Genomic DNA, 22,102 nt, shown 5'->3' with positions numbered 1-22,102 from the left:
AAGTTTTGGAAAGTCATTTAATTCTTCAACTCAAACAAAATCCTACTTGAAAACTTGTTTGGTCCCCAGAGTATTATATTTTGGACAGCTCTCTGATTAACACACATCCAAAAGAGTATGATTTAAAAAAAAAAAAAAAAAAAAAAAAAGTAAAAAATCACTAGATGAAAATCAAAATGTTTGAATTAGAAAAAGCATGCCTTAAAAGCCTTATCTGAATCTCATACCCTTTTATTTTATGCATTGTCTGTCAATACTGACACAGCAATTCTATAAATTCTGAATTCATAAAGTATGGATAAAAATAAACATGATTATAAAAACAAGAAAGATTTGGAGACCTGAGATTCATATAGGTAAGATTATACTTTAAGTACACACATATTCATGTATACTAAAAACCAAAGGCAGAATTACCTTGAAGTATCAGATCCTAGTTTCTGTATCTAAAATCAGAGTTTTCAGGAGAAAGTGATATTGAATGGAAGGTATTGTAAATCACAGAAAAGAGGACCAATTTGATAAAAGAAAATAACCTGATTGAATTATTTCAGTTAAGGCTAGGGGAAAAAAAAAAAAACAAAAACAAAAAGAAAAGAAAATTACATAGGTTGATTTATAAGTAATGTTTAATTTATGGACATTATGTAATGGAATACTGATAAATATCAGAGATTGATTTTAAATATTCACACCTGGATGTTCTACCTCATAATAATTACTAGAGAGAAAAATTGGAGCAAAAAGAAAAAAAAAAGATTACAGACTTGCTGCTCCCAAGGCACCCTACAATTATGTTATTAGATCTCTCCCAAAGTGGGATTAGGAGCATAACAAACTTACTTAGAATTTCTCCATTAAGAAATGTATTCATTTGGAAATAGATTACCACTGGTCCTGTTGAAAGGAGAAAAAAGAAATAAACCAAATTTTCTTCTGGATGGTCTTTATCCTCTACCTAAGTCTTAATTAATATGAAGCTAAAGGTTAGAATACTCTCTTTTCTTGAAGCTAGTATGTAATAAAAATGCAAACAAAATTAATAAAGAACACCTTTATCTTAAGCTTCTAACGTGACCAGATAAATGACGGTGATTCTGACCAACTAGGTGCGCTGTTAACATTTTAGGCCTTATAGTGATATTCTGAAATATATATGGCTTTGAAGTTACTCCTATATTTGAAGTAGCTTGTAGCATTACATATTGCCCTGTTATTAAGAAATGTTAGTGTGTCACATGCCTGAGCTATCACTACCTATAAGTTCCTGTTGTTCTATCTTTCAGAGTAGCATTGCACATTTCTGTCAACCAGATTAAATAGCTTTCCCTAGTGGTGAGGTTTGAGAACATTCATTCTTTTTCTGAAACCCACCAACTGTTTTCCACATTAAGCTGTTAAGTTCAACAGGAGCTTGATGGACAACCTGCAAGAGTTTAATGACTCAAAGCCCACCCAGCTATTCATATATCCATCCATCGATGTACATAGAATTTTACTAAATATATACTATGCACAATGTACTGTTAATTTTTCAACTTCTATGCATCTTTAACTTTGATGAAACATCATTTAATTCCAACAGTTTGCCTTAGACACCTCATTCTGAGATAAGGGGGTTAATGATAATCTAGGGTTTCCATAGGCATATATATGAGGGGTGTACTGGTTAAAGAAAACTTGTAGATTCTCCCTGCTGCATTAACAAGATCTCTAGCTAAACCCTGTTTACTCACCAGCACTTGATTTCTAAGACAAACACTTTATTAGGTTTAAATATACATACACATTACAATATACTAAAAAATATATATATATGTGTATGTGTGTGTAAAGTATATCTATATATATCTATATATCTATATATAGATATATATAGTAGTACACACACACACACACACATACACACACACACACACATTACGAAAGATCATGAAATTCCTAGAAGTAATACTTGGGAGTCAAGATGAAACATTCTTTTTTCTTATTTTCTCAGCTCAAGGCAATAAGGTACTGTGTTTGTCAAACAAATTTACAGACACCAAAATGTCTTGTGATTGGAAACTCTTCCTATGTTGGGTTAAATGAACCTGAACAACAGAATTCGAAGATGAATAAAACAATATATGGGTGGAATTTTTTCATTGTTATTGAATGCTTTCAGTGGTACAACCTACTGGTTAATTCTGAGTTTTGGAGTTTACATTCAGAGCCCACAGTTTAACTAAACTTGTAAAAACTTTAGCAAGTTATTTAACACCTCTAACTTTCAGTTTATTCATCTGTAAACTAGGGATATTAATACTTTTTTGTTTGAGTTGTTCTGAGGATTAAATAGGATTTGATACATAATAGTGCCCATAATAGGTGCTAATAAGGGGCTTAATAAAAACAAGTATTATACTTTGCTTTTATTAGTTTCCCTATTTTCCTTTCTTCCCAAATAAACTCAGCATTTTAAATAGAAGGCTTACAAACTTGTTTCTTACAAACAAGAAATTAGTCATATCTTTGATTTGATCATTAGTGGTTATGGGTTTTGTCGAAAAGAGTGAACTCCAATATTCACAGGAGACCCACACAGGTTTTAAGAGAATTATATTTGCAGAAACACTGCAAGCTTGGGCCTGAAGGAACAAAGGTAGTTCCAAAAGAAGAGGTCTTTGAACCTCAAAACCTCTACAAGAAGGAAGAAGGCTGAGAAAAGAACAAACACAGGCTAACTTTCAAGGAAAAGGAAAGACGACTCAGAGGGTGGAACCAAAAGCCCAGAAGGCAGAGCCACTAGCGAGAGTCACCCCTGGAAAGTAGGACTACGTCTTCATTAAGGGAACTTCTAAACATTTGCCCAGATGGATTTCACACCTGCTATGAACCAGTTATTCCTCTGTACCCCTAACTCCCCCCTTTTAGAACAGGAATGTTCAGTAGCAGTTATCTTTGCTTGCCCTACCACTGGCTGTGTGTGTGTTTGTGTGTGGGCAGGGGGCAGATTTAGTTCTTTAGTTCTCAGGTGTACAGATTGAGAGGACCTGTACTTAAGGAGTCACACCTGAGGGGCACCATCTGTAGCTGGACCAGAATTAGATGATGAGATTCTGGATTCAAGCAAATATTATAATGAGCTGAAGCTTTTGCAGGAGTGTTAGGAGACAGTGAGTGCATTTTGCATGTGGGAGCAAGGTAAATAAATTGTGGCAGACTTCAATGCTTTTCAACTAAATTGTGGTCAGAGAGGGGACAAGTCTCCCTTCAAAAGGTGGATCTTAATTCCTCTCTCCTTCTTCAGCTCCTGTATGAGCTGAACTTAGTGACTCACTTCTAACTATAGATATGGTGGAAGTGATGGGTGTTTAAGGCCTGAGATTAGGTCATAAAATGCACTGCAGACTCCTCTTGGTTCTCTCCCAGATACTTGCTCTGGAGGAGAACATTCAAACAGTCTCAGGTAAAGGTCCACATGGCAAGGAACTGTGGTCCTTGGCCAACAGCCATGTGGCTTTTCCACTGGGAAAAGATGGTGACCCATCTCAAGGGCAGAAATCTGCAGGCCAGTCAGGTCTTCAGGTGACAGTAGCCATGGATGATGTCTTGACTGCAACTTTGTGAGAGACCTTGAGCCAGAAACACTTAACTAAGCTGCTCCTGAATTCCTCACCCATAGAAACAATGAGGTAATAAAAGCTTGCTGTTTTAAGTTGCTAAATTTTGGGGTAGTTTGTTATTTAGCAATGGATACTAATGCAGGTCGCCCGGGATCATTTCTTTGTTGAAAGGTTTGTTGTATTAAAAGAAATTTGAAAACCACTGCCCCAAAACACGGCAGGAAGACAAAATTTATGTCTTTTCTAAGTCTTTCACAAATGAGATTTTAAATTCACTAGCAAAGATCTAGGGAAAAAAATGGTCAAACCACAATTCTTTTAAATCTTCTTTGTTCCTCTCTGGGCTGAAAATTACCATTCTTGCTATGTGAAGATGGAAATAACAATCTATATGCCTTGCTTTTCCCATTATTTCATTAAGTTCCCTAAGGCATAAATACAATTGGTAATTCCAGCCAATTTACAAATGGAAATTTTTTTAGGTATAAAAAAATTAGATCTACTCGAAGTTATGCTGTCTTTATTTAATGGGGAAATTAAAACGAAAACCCTGGCATAGAAATGCAGCTCAGTACTTTTTACTTTTAAACTTTACAGTTAAAACTGGTCCTCTTTGGAACACTTCCCAGAGAAATCTCAATATTTAACAACTTTGAACAAAACCTGAACTTCATCTCATTCTCTGTTACTTTACACTATCTGTTACTGTAATCATTTGGTTAATAAGTTAGCCCTCAAAAGTGGAGTGAGTTTCTTTAGAAGAGGAAATATATCTATTTTGATCCAAATAATTAATGTGTCCTTCAAGGGCACAACAAAAATGATTTACCAGGGCCACCTTAGGCAGTTCTATGCCTTAGTGCTTAACTTAGTACCTAAGTTGGAAGCCTAATGAACCCTAACACGGGCCTCATGTGTCTATGTTTGCTGAACTCTACCTTAAGGGGTCTGTGATCTTCATTATGCATAAAGTTACTAATTCATTTTGCATGTTAAATCAAGGTATTCTCTCTCATTTTCCATCACTGATATGTGACCGTTGCAATTCCACTAAGGGCTTGTAAGAAAACTAACAAATCACTTTAATGTGATTTACAAAGTCTGAATATTACTGTGCAGACAAAATTTTCAGCTTCAGTTTATAATCCACTTTTAGTGTAGTTAGTTTGGTACGTGTGCATCTATGTGTCCCTGCATTAGGTGTATGTCACATTAGGCTGCCAGATCACACATCACCGCAGAAGCTTGAAGTCTTCCTCTGTTGCTCTGAGTGTCAGGGTGCACAAAGAAAGGAAATATGTTTCTTGGCTCTTGACAATTCAGTCATGCCTTTCTTTTTTACACAGATACTCACTCTGAGTTGGGAATCCTAGCTCGGCCCCGTCTTTTGTCCTCCTTTAATGAAGCGTTACACTCAGAAATCACACAAAGAAAACTTACACCACCAAGACAACACTAGTTTGTTATTAAAGCTTTGCAAATTAAATCTGTAAATGAGGTGTTCATTTTACCTCTGAAAGCCTGGGGGCAACTAGTAGTCACTCTGCCTTCACCCATCTATTGTGAGCGTACTTTAAGGTACCTCCTACCTCCCTGTATCAAGGTCTCCAGGGAGAAGAAAAATTATAGCCTTCTGATTATTTCAACTCACAGGACTTTGCAAGATCTGAGTAACTCGTTTCCTCTGCTCCATCATGTTGAAGTCTTGCCGTAGATCAGGAGACATGTTCCTCTCCCGAATGTATTCTGGGTCATTCTCATTGATGCGGTCAAAATATCTCTCTTTGTGAGGCATGCTGGGGGGAGGAGGAGTAGTGACCACACCTTGGCTGGCATCTGAACTCATGCTTCAAGTCGAAGGACTTCCTTTGTTACCTGCATTAATAAACACAAAGGAGGACATTCATGATAAGTTCATTATTAAATTCAGATTTTATGGAGGTCAAACAGAACTTTTTTTTTTTTGCCCAGAGGCTAACAGTGGCAGCTTTCTTTAAAAAGTAGCTTCTCAAAAAATATTAGAACAATTTCTTATTAAAGTAAAAATATCTTTGATTATAATGCTAAATTGGAAATTGATAGTTTCAGAAGTAAAGAAAACTTGTGGTTCAATTATGTCATCAACTGCTAACTGAATTTTTAGAGGGAGCAACTATCAAAATCTCCAAAGTAAGATATCACATCTAGGATTGCCTGGGTGGCTCAGTGGGTTAAGCGTCTGACTTCCGCTCAGGTCACGATCTCACCGTTTGAGCCCTGTGTTGGGCAGGTTCAGTTCAGAAACTGGGCCCGCTTTGGATTCTGTCTCTCTGCCCCTCTCCAGCTCGTGCTCGTTTTCTCTCTCTCCCTCAAAAATAAATAAAGCTTAAAAAAAAATCACATCTACATTTGATCTTAGCCAAAAGGCCGAGAAGTGATAGAAAAAAAAAAATCACATCTATAATAGCAAAATTTCCACAATTAGTGAGTACTGTCACTAGAGCTTCTCTTTTCTCTTATTCACACTTTTTTTTTTAATTTTAGACCAAACTTTGGCCATACTTAATGACCACTACATTTTATAGTGAATGTAATTTATTAACATGAGAGAAACACAGCTATAAGTTTTTCAAATGATTCCTAGAGGAAATGTAGGAATTATTCAGGTTGCCAGACTAAATAACTTCAGCACATAGTGCTACAAATCCAGGTAAGAAACAGCAAAAAGTTATTCAGAAACCATAAGAATACCTGATTCACTTAATTATCAGGATAATCACACTTTTCTAGATAGATCCAGGAGGGAGAGAGTCAAGGCCACTTTCCTCTTAGGGATCTATATCTCTAATAAAGACCAGAGATATCTGGTCTCATCTTTAAAACACAGTAACAACCAGGGAGATTACTATATTTGTCTCTAATAATAGTCTTCTCTGATAGAATTAATCTCTAAAGTTACCTTGGTGCAACTTAGACCAAGCAAACTAATTATAAGACATTAAAAATTCTTGCACCAGATGACATGACACTATATAAAGAAAACCCTAAAGACTCCACCAAAAAAAACTACTAGAACTGATAAAAAGAATTGAGTAAGGTCACAGGATACAAAGTCAATGTACAGAAATCTGTTGCATTTCTATACACTAATAATGAAGCAGCAGAACATTAAGAAAACAACTACCTTCACAATTGTACGAGAAATAATAAGATGCCTTGGAATAAACTTAACCAAAAAGGTGAGAAACCTCTGAAAACTATAACATACTAATGAAAGAAATTGAAAACGACACAAAGCAATGGAAAGACATCCTGCTCATAGATTGGAAGAACAAATATTGTTAAAATGCCCATATGACCTAAGGTAATCTATAGGTTTAGTGCAATCTCTATCAAAACACCAACTGCATTTTCCACAGAACTAGAACAAACAATCTTAAAATTTGTATGGAACCACAAAAGACTCCAAATAGTCAAAGCAATTCTGAAAAGTTAAACAAAACAAGGCATCACAATTCCCAGACTTCAAGTGATAACATAAAGCTGTAGTAATAAAAACAGTATGGTACTGACACAAAAATAAACACATAGATCAATGGAAAAGAGCAGAAAGCCCAGAAATAAACTTGCAATTTAATGGTCAGGTCAATTAATCTTTAACAAAGGAGGCAATAATATGCAATTAGAAAGAGTCTCTTCAACAAATGGTATTGGGAAAACTGGGTAGCGACATGCACAAGAATGAAACTGGACCATTTTCTTACACCATACACAAAAATAAACTCAAATGCATAGAGGACCTAAATGTCAGACCTAAAACCATAAAAATCCAGAAGAGGGCACAGGCAGTAATTTTTCTGACATCGGCTGTAACAACATCTTTCTAAATATGTCTCCTGAGGCAAGAGAAACAAAAGCAAAAATAAACTATTGGAATTACATCAAAATAAAAAGTTTCTGCACAGCAAAAGAACCTACAAAAAATAAAAGACAACCTACTGAATGGGAGAAGATATTTGCAAATGACATATTTGATAAAGTGTTAGTATCCAAAATATATGAAGAACTTACAGATCTCAACACCCCAAAACCCCAATAACCCAAGTAAAAATAGGCAGAAGACATGCTGAACAGACATTTCTTCAAAGAAAACATCCAGATGGCCAACAGACACATGAAAAGATGCTCAACATCACTCATCATCAGGGAAATGCAAATAGAAACTACAATGAGATATCACATCACACCTGTCAGAATGGCTAAAATAAAAAACTCAAAAGACAAGCGTTGGCGAGGATGTGGAGAAAAAGGAACCCTTGTGCAGTGTTGGTGGGAATGCAAACTGGTGCAGCCACTGTGGAAGACAGTATGGAGGTTCCTCAAAAAATTGAAAACAGAACTACCCATTGATCCAGTAATTACACTACTACTGGGTATTTACTCTAAGAATGTGAAAACATCAACTTGAAGGAATATGTGTACCCCTATGTTTATTGCAGCATTATTTACAATAGCCAAATTATAGAAGCAGCTTAAGTGTTGTTCATCAAAAGATGAATGGGTAAAGATGTCTCTCACACACACACACACACACACACACACACACACACACACACACACACCTGCAACAACATGAATGCAACTAGAAAGTATAATGCTAAATGAAATAAGCCGGTGAGAGAAAGACAAATATCATATGATTTCACTCATATGTGGAATTTAAGAAAGAAAACAAATGAACAAAGGAAAAAAAAAAAAAAAAAAAAGAGAGAGACAAACCAAAAAAGAGACTCTTAAATATAGAGAACAGATGGTCACCAGAAGGGAGGTTGGTTGGGGGATGGGTGAAATAGGTGAAAAGGATGAGAGTACACTTATCTTGATGAGTACTAATATAGAACTGTTGAATATATGTTAACTCTACTGGAATTAAATTTTAATAAATAAATAAAGTAAAAAAATCTTGTATTAATTCTGGTCTGAGAAATGTAAACTACTATATACTAATTTGGATGTAAATTTTAAAAAATAAAAAAATAAAGTTAAATTACAAAGTTAAAAAAATTTAAACTAGTTTGTTAACAATAATTTTTGTAAAACATGTTAAAACTTTGTTAGCTTCTATTTGACAACATCACTCTACAACATTCTAGAAGTTTGAATTACTTTCGTGTACTACACAAAAAATTCATGAAATAGGATTAAGTCACTTTATGTCATATCACTTTAGTGAAAATCTGATTTTGTGACTAGAAAGCAACTAATCAGGAAAGAAAATGTAAAAATGAGCTTTTATATAAGTGAGTCTTCCAGGTCCTAAATCATTAATTTAAAAATTGAGAGAAAACATGCAATGAACAATGAATATGAGATGATCAAATAAATGGAGCCTTCACAGGATAAAGGGGCTAGGTTTTTTTTGTTTTGTTTTGTTACAACATCCACTATTAATAGAATGACTCTGGTCATGTGATATTCTTCAGAAATTAGGTTTTGCGGTACTGTTATTAGCTTGGCTTACAAACATAGTATTTCTCATCACCTTGCTATTACCCAAAAATGTGGTGCAACAGAGCACCAACTCTAAGAAACTTCTTTTTCCATATCCAATGGGTTTTTTATCAGTAGTCCAGAAGTGTAACCAATCTTTGGAACCTCGTACTCTTAGAAGCTATTTATAATAGGTCCATCTGAGCTCCTTAAAACAGTTTATTGCTAACACAAAGGAATTTTAAGGAGTACTTAAAATCTAGTTACGTAACAGTTTACTCAAGTAAAAAGAACAGTTAGAATATGAAGCCCCGACAGACAAAATACTGTAAAAAAGTAGTTAATGGATAGCGTTCAGATTTCAGCAGCACTAGTCTTTGTAAGCCAGAAGACACAACAAATGAAATATTTCAACTGTTGGCTTTGTTATGGAACTTTAAAAAAATTGTGTTGTGGTCAGATCGGTTTAAATATGATTGTTCTCTATGAAGTTATTTTCACTTGAATATGGTTAAAATATTCTAGAACTTTAGCTGGTTATTAGACTAAAAAACTTTTAATTACATTCTAAAAATTTCTTGTAATTCTTTCAAGCAAAAAGCAGAATGGTGCAGAGTACTGGACTGAGGATAGAGACCAGGTTTCAAGTCTTTGCATTTCCATCAACTGCTGTATGACCTTAGAATAGCTATTGTTAATCGTTAGAGAGAAGCTGATAGCTTCTTTTAAATGCTATGATGACCCATTACTAAAGAAACAACTTGTAATTGTTAGAAAATCTCTAGCTGTTATGAATACTAAGCCATATATAGAGTTGAATTATTATACTGTACACCTGAAACTAATGTAACATTGTGTCAACTACACTCAAGAAATTAAAAAAAAAAAACCACAACTATCAGTTACTGAGCTCTTACTATGTGCTAGCCACTGAACTTTACATACATTATTTACTTCTCTTAAAAAAATTTTTTTTTAATGTTTATTTATTTAGAGAGGGAGAGTACGAACAAGGGAGAGGCAGAGAGAGGGAGAGAGAGAATCCCAATAGGCTCCACGCTGTCAGAGCAGAGCCCAACGCGGGGCCTGAACTCACAAACCATGAGATCATCACCTGAGCCGAAATCAAGAGTCAGACGCTTAACAGACTGAGCCACCCAGGCACCCCAAAGAGTACAGTTATCTTGATGAACAAATGTATAGAACTGTTGAATCATATTGTACACTTGAAACTAATACAACATTGTATGTTAACTACACTTGAATTAAAAAAAAAAAAAATAGGGTTGGTTAATTTTAAAGAGAAGGAGCCCTGGAACTGAATTGTTTCCCATATCCCCTAGAAGCAGAAATATTTATGCTTAGTTTAGTTGTTCAGGATTAAGAAAAACTAGAATCTCTCCCTACATTCTATTTTTAATTTTTTGAGGAACCTCCATACTGTTTTCCACACTGGCTGCATCAGTTTGCATTCCACCAACAATGCACGAGACACAATGCACGAGACAACAATGCACAATTTTCCCCCCTTCCTCACTAACACTTGTTATTTTTTGTGGGTTTGTTTGACTTTAGTCATTCTGACAGGTGTAAAGTGACATCTAACTGTGGTTTTAATCAACCAATCCTTTATTTGTTTATATTTATTTATTTTTGAGAGAGAGAGAGAGACCACGCAGGAGGGGCAGAGAGAGAGAGGGGAGGGACAGAGGATCCGAAGCAGGCTCTATGCTGACAACAGCAAGCCCAACGTGGGGCCCAAACCCATGAATCGTGAGGTCACGACCTGAGCCAAAGTTGGACATTCAACCAAGTGACCCACCTAGGCATCCCTAAATCAATCCTATTTTTAATGTTGCACATACACAGGCATGCTTTCTAGTACTTCGGAGCAATAGAAACCAGTACGAACTCTATTAGGGGAAAAATATTGGTCTTCTAAGAGGATTCTTTTAATTCAAAATGATGCAGAAAAACAGATTTTTTTAAAAAGTAACATCATAAAACATTGTCAACACTATGGGTTTTCCTCTGGCTGTGCAGATTAGAAACAAGGTATCAGGCCTAAACAAAAATTCCAGTTTAAAAAATCTTATCTAAATATCTATGCAGTAACCACCCAACATGTATATTTAAAGAAATTTAGGTTTAAGGCACAAATAGATGAAATACTCTAGAATGATGGATTTCAAACTCTAAAAATGGCAATCCACAATAAAAAATACATTTTATATTGTAATCACATACAAATACATGAGATATTTAGCTGAAATAAATTTGTGATACTTTCTCTATGTAGTACATTCTGGTATTTTCTATTTTAATCTTTTTCATTAAAAAATTGGTCAAATAGATTCTTGTTCTACTAATGGGTTATGACCCACCGTTTGAAAAACACTACTCCAGAAACTCTAAGTTATGGTCAAATGGGAAACACAAGGAAAAGAAGTGCGTGTGTGTATTTGAGACGGGGAGGGAGGAAATGAATATACGCTAGAGATGGGAGGGAGTCGGAAATGATTCTTTGGTATTAAAAAAAATGGCAGTAAGATCCTAGTGATTTGGGTGATAATTAAATTGTCCTCCATTTGGGCACTTAGAAAATGCCATCTATATTACTCAATGTCCATTTGTTTTTCACTTTTTCTTGACTCTTAGCTACTTCTAGTTCAATTTTCCAGATCTCTTTGCTTATGTTTGTAGTCCTCACAATGGCAGGGGACTCCATAAGTGGTGGCTGACTTGAATTATTTTACTGTATCACAACTCCTCCCAAAGCAATCTGGTTTGTATTAGTTCTAGGCTGGGAATGGTCAAAACAATCTTATGAAAAATTATTATAAAAAGTCTTTCCAAACTTAATTCTTGGCAGTTTTAACAGCTTTCTCTAGAACATAAGCAAAAAAGATGGCTGTACTTTCAAGTACCAGGCCTATTGTTCCATATTTAAAACAAAAATCAAAGATATGCCAAGATTTCAAGGCAGCATATTTGGTTAAAACAATAGCAGCAACAACAACACACACTGGTTTATGGAGTTAGAGTTTTTCTTAATGAAATTTACTGTAAAATTGGGAAGGTGTTTACAGTTTTAGAAAACAACTTGGACCCTGCACAAACTATAACAAGCCACATCCTCAGATCAACCAGTGAAGTTTTCTTCATTTTAAATTCTAAAAGGCATGAACTACTTACTTTCAACTGCTAGCCAAGATTTTACATACAACTGACATGAAAATCAACAGACTTGGAAAAACCAAACTACACATAGATAAAAGTCAAGAAAAAAAAAAAGAAAAAAAAAAAAAAAAACCAACAATGGGCACTGAATAGCAGCAAGTAATACAGATGACATTTTCTAAGTGCCCCAATGGAAGATTTAATTATCCCACAAAGCACTAGGGTCTTATTGCTATAATGGCTATTGACTCTATGAGAGTTCTCTTGGAATATTTCAGATGAGATTCAAGGATCACATTTTACAGATGCGAGGAAACTATACTCAGAAGTGTTGAGTGATTTTTCTAAAGCTACAATGCTCAAGTATTAGATATTACTATAAAATCATAATAATGATATATATTAGCACTACCAAGCCATTCACAGATTGTTCATGGTCAAAATCTACTCTTTCAGTGAAATGTATGGAGAAAAACAGGCCTATCACATACATTTTATGCAGGCGTTTTATAAACACCATTGACTGTGAGGAACAGGCTATAAGTAAGGGCTAAAAATTTTAGTGCTTGTGAACAGACTGAAATGTATGATGTCCATCTAGCATGTGCAGAAAAGCAGATGTACAAACTGTCCAGTTGTTTAGTGGTAATCTGCTTAAATACACGAGGAACACCTTTTCTATAAATAACTAGACTTTTAAAGATTAAGATGTATCCACCAACATATAACACCAATAAGTCAAAGAAGTGCCTTTCACTTAATTCTTTGAAGGTTTTGAAGCCAAATTAAAAGGATATCTGGTCCAAAGCTCTTGTTTTCGAGATTAGATAACTAATGAAAGAAGTCTTCATAAAGAGATGTGCCCAAGAGCATACACTAAGCATCACCAGGGTGATCTACATTCTCCTAGTCCAGAGCTCTTTCCACGATACAATATTGCTTCCTCATAATTTGTCACCCTGTATCTTGGTCTTCTCTATCAGTATTTTGGAAGCCAGATACATAAGATGCATAAAGACAAGGAGTATCAGAAGCTATGCTGATCAAGTATCTTCATGAGATAGGCAAAGATGAATGGTACCATAAAATATCATGGAACATTCAACACAATTTTGAGTTCCAAACAAAAAGGAACAAAATGCAGAGGAAAGGCCCTTAAACTGGCTCAAATTCATATGAAGACACTGCCACATGGGCATTGATCAATATTTTGGAACTTCTAACTGTTAACCTAACAGATGAATACTATGTCTTACTTGGAGGTTATCAAAATGACACTGGTTGTGCCCTGGGTAACTAACAATAAATGTTGTTCAAGTTTACACTTTCACCCCTACAGTTAATTAATTTAGCATCAATTTTGAAAGAGTTGAGGGCCTTTGACTATTTATAATGAAATAAATTAACTTCCAAAAACAGATTATCCTGGCAATATACCCACTTTACAGATAAGAACTTTGAGGTTTAATAATTTGCCTCAGATTACCAATTGTTCTTTACCAAGTATGTAATTATTTATGGTTACAGATCTTAGTAGGTATGAAAGAGTTGACCAAAAAAAAAAAAAAAAAAAAAAAAAGATGGAATGACTCAAAATACTGTCATTTCCTAGAAGTATATACAGCTATTACAACCTTGATTACAGCCTTTCCTTACTGTGGTGCCTGAAAATACATTATAGGATCACAATATTTACCATCAAAACAGAAATGATAAATGGTCTGAAAGTAGTAAAGTCTCGTATGACTATCAAATTGGTATAAATGTAGAAACTTAACTCTCTCTGGCCTATTGCCAGAATCTTTTCAAATGACTTCTGTTGAGTATACTTTAAAATACAACTATAAATTCTAAACTTTAATGTAAGTCAGAAAACAATGAATCGACAACTGATTAGTAAAAAAATACTATTAATCTAAGCCTTAGTTAAAATTGAAACTTAAAAAGTCAATGAAAACAACAAACAACAAAATAAACTGGTAATGGTTAACAACAACCCATCATGTTGCTAAGTGTCCTTAATGGAATTTGATAGCTGGCTCAGTGTTTATTAACAAAAAACAACCCCCCCCCCCGCCCCCACACACACACAGATAAAAGAAAACTATCAATTGGAGGGCACAGTTTTGAGAATGTTACGGTTTCAAACTGTGTTTTATAAAGAAAAATAATACACTAATTAAGATAAATTATTTTAGCAAACATGAAAAATACATCCTGTGCTGGTACAACTGCACAGGTAGTTATGTTTTAAAGTTATGTTTAAACTTTGACGACATCTAGGTGAAGAGAAGTGTGAAAATTCTAAGCAGGGTGCTAGGTCAAAATTCAGCAGAGTGAGCCAAAGACTAAAAGTATTCAACCACTGGACAAAGCAAAGGATGAATCTAACCTCTTTCTCACTAAAGTACCAATACTTGATGAAGAATATTTTATTGATCAATATTACCTGTTGCAAGGAACAGTGAACAAGGCTCCCATATTGAAAGGCTGGGATTGGGGAAAAGAGGGGCAGTTACTTGCTTAGACATTGGCAGGGTGAGAAAAAAAAATCTTTCATTATAAATAGATCAAATTTACCAAATGTAACGGCCATGCAAGAGGCAGGGTTACAAATGTGAAAATATATATGAAAAGTTCAGACGAAGTGTATTGTCTTAAAGTCTAAACTCAACCATTATCTAGATTTAGTTCAGATTGTACCCAACATCAATTATTTGGAAAAGCAAATATGAAACTGACTTTTTAAAATTTTTATTGAAACAAATTTTTGAGAGAAAGGGCGGGGGGGGGGGGAGAGCGAGAGCATCTTAAGCAGGCTCCATGCCTAGCATGGAGCCCCGACGTGGGGCTTGATCTCACAACCGTGAGATCATGACCTGAGCTGAAATGAAGAGTCAGTCGCTGAACTGACTGAGCCACCCAGGCACCCGAAACTGATTTTTAAATAAATAAATATATGGCCTTATAAAATGGTAAGTAAAACAATCAATCACAGAGAGGTGATCCCTCAAATATTTTGCAAAATCCAAAAACACATGGCCTTAGTGCCTTTACTCTCTTTTCTACGAAACTTGATGAATGTTCTGTATATATTCCCTCCGTCATCGTTTGTCTTTAACATGGAGCTTTTGGAAATGATTGGGGGAAAAAAACAAAAGGATTTTTTTCTTCTCCTAAGACAAAGTTGACAGAGACTAGTGGATTGATTACTCGAATGTACCTCTCAGACATTTAAGTTTCTGTTATGAGTCTCCTGGTATCAGTGAAATTTTTAAAACTGTGATCTAGGAAACTATCCAGAACTTGACAGCTCATGATGAACGAGAGGTTTTAAAAAGTGGAATCACTGAAGATTGTGATTTTTTTTAAAAAAAAGATTCATTGCTCTCAATTTCTGGAGATACCTTAAATGTTTGGCTCTTACTGTATGGTAGTCCTTCTGGGCAAAAAGTTTCTTTTCTTTCTTTCTTTCTTTTTTTTTTTTTTTTTTTAAGAAACATCAACTCTCACATACTTCATAAACTGAAGTGTATTTATTTGTGCAGCACTGAGCTCGAAAAATTTAAAGCCCTTGCTTTTGACATTTTCTTGAGACAATGTCTGAAGTCAAATTTACTCTTACCTAATACTGTACATCTATCTAGAAACCTCAGGAAACTTTCCAAAGTGAATATCAGAATACAAGTAATATGGAAAACTTAACTCCCTCAAATTCCAATCTTACATCTACTTATTTCTCAAGGATTCTGAACTCAAGAAATTCTAGTTCTTCATTCTGAAGAAATGCAAACAATCCTACAAAACTCATTATTAAAAATGAGTTGAGTTTGGGGTGCCTGGCTGGGTCAGTCGGTTAAGCATCCGACTTCAGCTCAGGTCATGACCTCATGGTCTGTGAGTTCGAGCCCTGCGTCGGCTTCTGTGCTGACAGCTCAGAGCCTGAAGCCTGCTTCAGATTCTGTGTCTCCCTTCTCACGCCTCTCTTTCTCTCAAAAGTAAATAAACATTTTTAAAAAATTAAGAAAAAAATGAGTTGAGTTTGCAAAACAATCACCCAAAAGTCTAGTCTAGAAAACTGATTTGTTACTGTGGACAATACTTCTAATGGTCCATTCCTAATGGAGCCACAGTGACCAGTGAGAAATAGGAGGGGGCCTGGAAGGCACACACACAAAAGGCAAAGTTCTTTATTTTAAAAACTGAAGGCAAAAAATATATATAAACAGTTAAAGAATACAGGGTATGCATAAGTCCCAAGAGTTCATCCTGATCTACTATTTCAGGCATCCCAACTAAAGAATTTTGGCTTTTATGATTATAACATATAAAATACAGCTGCAAAAGTCAATCCAAAAGCTGTGGGTAACTCAATACATTGTCACTGCAAGGAAGTCTGATTTGAAGGAGTTCCTACCTTCAGATTTTGGCTAGTAAGGAGGATTTCAAGATCATCACAACTCCATCTGTTTTCCTTCTACGGAAAGTCTACTAGTGAGCCACGAAAATGAAATTTATTAAGCATAGGTAATAGTACTTGAAAATCACTTTCAAAAATATTTGGTCATAACTTGCCATTTTAGAAATCTGATAATTGTTATGGCAGTCCATGAAAAGAGATGTTCATCAATGTCAGAAACTGCTTTTGTAAAAAAAGAAAAAAATCTATTTTGTGAAACTAGATTTTTCTTTTCTTCTTTTTAAAGCTTTTTTTTTCCCCCTGAGAGAGAGCGTGTGCGCACACAAGCAGGGGATAGGCAGAGAGAGGGGGACAGAGGATTCCAAGTGGGATCTGTACTGACAGCAGTGAGCCCAATGTGGGGCTCAGACTCACGAACCACAAGATCATGACATGAGCCGAAGCTGGACGCTCAACCAAGTCACCCAGGTGCCCCAAAACTAACTTTTCTCAAATGAACCATCCTTTAGATCTAAAGATCAACTTTACATACTGTACTGGGTTGAAGGTGTCCCCCCAAATTCACATCATTACTTCAGAATGTGACTTGACTTGAAAATAGGGCCTTAATTTGTAATCAAATTAAGATGAAGTCATACTGGATTAGGGCAGGCCCTAAACCCAAGGACTAACGTCTTTACAAAAGTGAGAGAGATGTGGACACAGACACAGAGGAGACAGAGGAGACACAGGGAAAAAAGCTAGATGATGGAGGCAGAGGTTAAAAGTATGCTGTACAAGCTTGAGACACCTGCCAGCACCAAAAGATAGGAGAAGCACATGACAGGTTTTCCCTCAGAGCCCCCAGAAGAAACCAACCTTGCTGACACACTGAGTTTGGACTTCTGGACTCAAGAACTGTAAGAGAATACATTTTTGTTGTTTTCAGCCACTCATTTTGTGGTACTTTGTTATGGTAGTTCTAGAAAACAAATACGCTGTTCCAAAGGAATTTCCATCTTGATAATACCGATTTTAAGGAGACAATTGACCATCGCAACAATGTGGACAGATAGCCAGACACCTTTGCAGAATCAAAGTTATCTCCTTAGAAATAACAGAAATCAAAACAGCAACACGAATGACATTCGATATAAGTTAAGGGCGAGGCAGTTATCTTCACAGCCAGCGGCATGACTTCTGCAAACTGCAATTTCAGACTGAGAAACAATGTTTCCAAGAAAATCTGAAGCCAAGAACGTATGAATGTTTTTGTCACCTCAGAAGCTGAACAGAAATTTCTTTGTAAAAAAAAAAAAAAAAAAAAAAAAAAAGATTCACAATGAATGCGTAATACGAAACAGTATTAACACAGTTATCAAACTATAAAAGATTACAGTTTGATGGAATTTTTTTTTTTTTTCATTTAACCAAAGACGGACTTAAAAAGCACTTGTTCGGATTAGCATGTTTCTTGCCATGCCTACATACATGCTGTGCTTCTGCCCATCTCCCCACATGAGGGACCACTGACCCCTAACCTGCAGATTCGGCATCGTGCCATAGGCTCTGGATCCCTAGGATTACGAAAATCCGTAAGAAACTAGTTAAGCAGCTCATCAAGTATAATCTTGCTGCTGCTGCTTCCGCTCTGTTGTTTGACTTTCACTTGAGCAATACTTTTCAAACTCTCTCAGCCCTCTACTCACTATAAAAGGCAGCCTATAACTCTTTCTCGTTTCTGTCAGGTAACTCCAAATATTTTCAAAATTGGACCTAAAGTTGCTACCCCAGGTCTCCGTCTTAGACCCTCTGTTTTCTCTCGTTCCCTGAGGTCACCTGATAGCTCACATCTTGGCTCATAGGGGATTTCTGATGCCATGCAGAGGTCACTGGTATTGATTCCCCATCTAGCCTTCTCTCAATTATCAAAACACCCTGCCCCTATGCTCTGCCTACGTGCCAGGGTTTGGCATCTACTGTTGAATCGACAGTCCACACACCTGGGTTCTTTCCCACTGTCTGTTGCTAGGGTTCTGCCCTGTTCTCAAGGATCCGCCTAGATTCCAAATCCTTGTCAGGCATGTTCGCCACTCCAACTCCATCCCTCACACTATCCTTTTTAGTAACTTAGCTTGTGTGTATTTTCATTAAGCAAATTACATCAGAATTTTCAAAAATGCCATTTTTGATGAAAATGTTTTTACGCAAAGAGAGGGGTAAGGGCTAGTAGTCAACATTTCTTGACCATCTAATGTCTAATTTGCTTTAAGAACGTAGCTTGTTTTGGGGCATCTGGGCGGCTCAGTCGGTTAAGTGTCCGACTTTGCTTCAGTCATGATCTCACCGTTCACAGGTTCAAGCCCCACAGCGGGCTCTGTGCTGACAACTCGGAGCCTGGAGCCTGGAGCCTGCTTCGGATTCTGTGTCTACTCCTCTCTCTGCCCCTCCCTCACTCGCCCTCTCTCTCAAAAATAAACAAACACTAAAAGAAATTAAAGAAAAAAAAGAATGTAGCATGTTTTAACTCTTTTAATCCCCATAATAACCCTAGAAAGGTAGGTGCTATTCCCATATTCATTTCACAGACTAAGAGCAGAGAGAAGTTACTTATCCAAGGTCACACAAGAGTATGTGTGAGTGGCGATATGGAGATATGAATTCAAGGAGACTGGCTCCAGAACCTCCGTTCTTAACCACTGTGCTATTTGTTTTTTAAAAATTTTTAATGTTTTTATTCATTTTTGAGAAAGAGACAGAGTGCAGGCAGGGGAGGGACAGAGAGAGGGAGGGAGACACAAAATCAAGAGCAGGCTTCAGGCTCTGGGCTGTCAGCACAGAGCCGGATGTGGGACTCGAACCCACAAACTGTGAGATCATAACCTGAGTTGAAGTCGGATGCTTAACTGACTGAGCCACCCAGGCACCCCTTACTGTGCTGTATTGTGTCTCTACCTTTCACGATTCCATCCCTCCCCTTAATCCCCAATGATGTTTTACAATTTTTAGTCATTTCAAATTTATGCCCATTAAGATCCTTGGGTAAATGTTTCCAACTCCTCTCTTACCCCAGGCCCCACCTCTAAGCGAACCACCTATATGAACACCATATCTAGGTCCCTACCTCTAATATGAATTCTTTGGCAAAATATATATTTTCATAGATTTTTCCTACCACAAAGTTTACCTGAACATGAAAGCAGGTGGTACAGGACCTGACACCGAGGAATTAGATTATTAAGTCAATAATAAATAAGCAAAATTCCTGGTCATTCACCAAGTTTAATCTTCCACCAAGTGTAATACCACTACAACTATAATTGTAAGCTTTAGGAAGGAAAGGTAGTTGTGGGTGAGTCCTTTGGATCCTAATACCTAGATTATATATGCCCCATTATTTCATCTAGAACTGTTTGGACGTTTATTATCATTTAAAGAGGTCTAGGTTCTGACCAAGTACAATGTAAGATTTAGCCTTGAAAAGTCAAGGGCACCCAGCTGGCACAGTTGAAGGAGTGTGTGGCTCTTGATCTCAGGGTCGTGAGCTCAAGCCCCATGTCGGGTGTAGAGACTACTTAAATAAAACTTTAGAAAGGTAGGCTTAGTTGATATGAATAAGAACCTTGAAAATGTATGTATACCTTTTGATATTTTATGACAACTAATTCATATATGAGAAAAGAGATGGAGATTCTTTTCTGACATTGAGACAATGGGAAGAGAAAAATGATGTAAGTCTCTAACCCACAGCTGAAACCTTCCGTCTTAATAAAAACTAAGAACATTTGAAAGAAGACTTAAAAAGTCTAATGTCAAATTCAGGAAAAAAGAGGAAGCATTAAATGAATCCATCATTTAATTTATGGAGGAAAATTTAACAAAGAGAACAGACATGCAGATTTTTAAAGGATGCAAAATACCTTTGTAAGGATAGCAGAGAAACAAAACATTTATAAACCCAAATAACAACTGTCCCAAGAAATAAATATTGCCCTTCCTTAATATTACCTAATTAGAACCAAAATAAATAGCATCTTTAAAACTTAAAGGTGTTAGAGCTTAATAGGACATAAAATATTATTACATCTCATTCCACCCCCTCAATTCTCCATATGATGAAAGAGGTCCCCAAAAGAATGTGACTTCTCAATGTGTCCCTCAATTTATTTCACTTGAGACTTTTCACATTACCTAGACCCACCTTATCTGTTCTCAGATACATAGAACGTATACATATAAAGATCATATGACCTAAGAAAAGATTTAAAATACAAACTGCAGTAAAACATCCCTTTAAAGGTTTGGCAATAAACTAATTTCAGAAGCTACTATGCATTGGAGCACCTGGGTGGCTCAGTCGGTTAAGCGTGCTGTTGATTTCGGCTCAGGTCAAGATCTCATGGCTCTTGAGATTGAGCCCTGTGTCCAGCTCTGCGCTGTGTGGAGCCTGCTCGGGATTCTCTCTCTCCCTGCCCCTCCCCTGCTCACGTGTGCATGTTCTCTCTGTCATAATAAATAAACATTAAAAAAGAAGCTACTATGCATTAAATGTTAACTTTTAAGAAAAAGAAAAGTCACCTGATACCTCAAGCTCCCATTTCTTGATTTTAAGTAGTTTGTAGGTAAGTATTCAGGGTTAACAACACACAAAACACATTTTTGGTGTATTTTCATAAGAATTTGGAACCATTTATACCATTTTTTAAAGTAATGAGAATGCTGCTTTTTCAAGTTTTCCTCGTAATTCACTAGAGAGAATAAACTTTATGATGCAGCTTTTTGTGCGTACTCACACATGCCTGAAGGGTCCACTTAAGTTGCTTGTTATATTTTAAATTCAGGCTTGGAGTAGGATTCTTGTTTTTCTGAGGCTCACAAAGACCAGACTCAGCTTAGTTCTATAGTGCCTATTTAGCTGGACTTAAAGCCGACATCAAGTACTTTATTGTCAAATAAAAAGCAATCTTCATGGAGCTTAGCAACTTAAGTAGCTCTCCAGAGTTTGTTAAATATTTTGTTTCTGCTTTCGATCTCTATTGTCAAGGAAGGGTTCTGTAGAGTTGTAAAGTGCCAGAAAGTGTTTGTTTTGTTTTTTTTAAATATGAAATTTATTGTCAAATTGGTTTCCATATAACACCCAGTGCTCATCCCAACAGGTGCCCTCCTCAATGACCATGACCCACCCACCCCGCCCTCCCACCCCCCATCAACCCTCAGTTTGTTCTCAGTTTTTAAGAGTCTATTTTAAACATCTAAAAGGTAGTATGGACACTATAACCCTTAGGGTTCATGGTTACAACGGAGAAACACAAAGCTACCTACTGTAATTTTCCAAAAACACAATTTTCTGGGGTGCCTGGGTGGCTCAGTCAGTTAAGCATCTGACTTCGGTTCAGGTCATGATCTCATGGTTTGTGGGTTCGAGCCTTGTGTCCAGCTCTGTGCTAAT

The 22,102-nt window shown here is 36.3% G+C and overlaps 1 protein-coding gene across 8 annotated transcripts in view; it reads right to left on the bottom strand.

Annotated features, from left to right (window-relative positions):
• The window catches only part of ADD3 (adducin 3), a 123,672-nt gene that overhangs the window by 24,073 nt on the left and 77,497 nt on the right, over window positions 1–22,102 (bottom strand). For 7 of the 8 annotated variants that reach the window (XM_019459390.2, XM_019459392.2, XM_019459389.2 and 4 more), the window contains exon 2: window positions 5,257–5,480. In XM_019459390.2, the coding sequence (XP_019314935.2) occupies window positions 5,257–5,451 (195 nt within the window). In that variant the 5' untranslated portion in view covers window positions 5,452–5,480. Of the gene's footprint in view, window positions 1–843; window positions 898–5,256; window positions 5,481–22,102 lie in introns of those variants that run through there. The other variant, XM_053909907.1, reaches the window with a different exon arrangement.

Source organism: Panthera pardus, unplaced genomic scaffold, assembly GCF_024362965.1.
Source record: "Panthera pardus isolate Hobbes unplaced genomic scaffold, ASM2436296v1 HiC_scaffold_22, whole genome shotgun sequence".
NCBI classification, from domain to species: domain Eukaryota; kingdom Metazoa; phylum Chordata; class Mammalia; order Carnivora; family Felidae; genus Panthera; species Panthera pardus.
The sequence above is the reverse complement of the archived record's forward strand: the minus strand, read 5'-3'. Positions and strand labels throughout refer to the sequence as shown.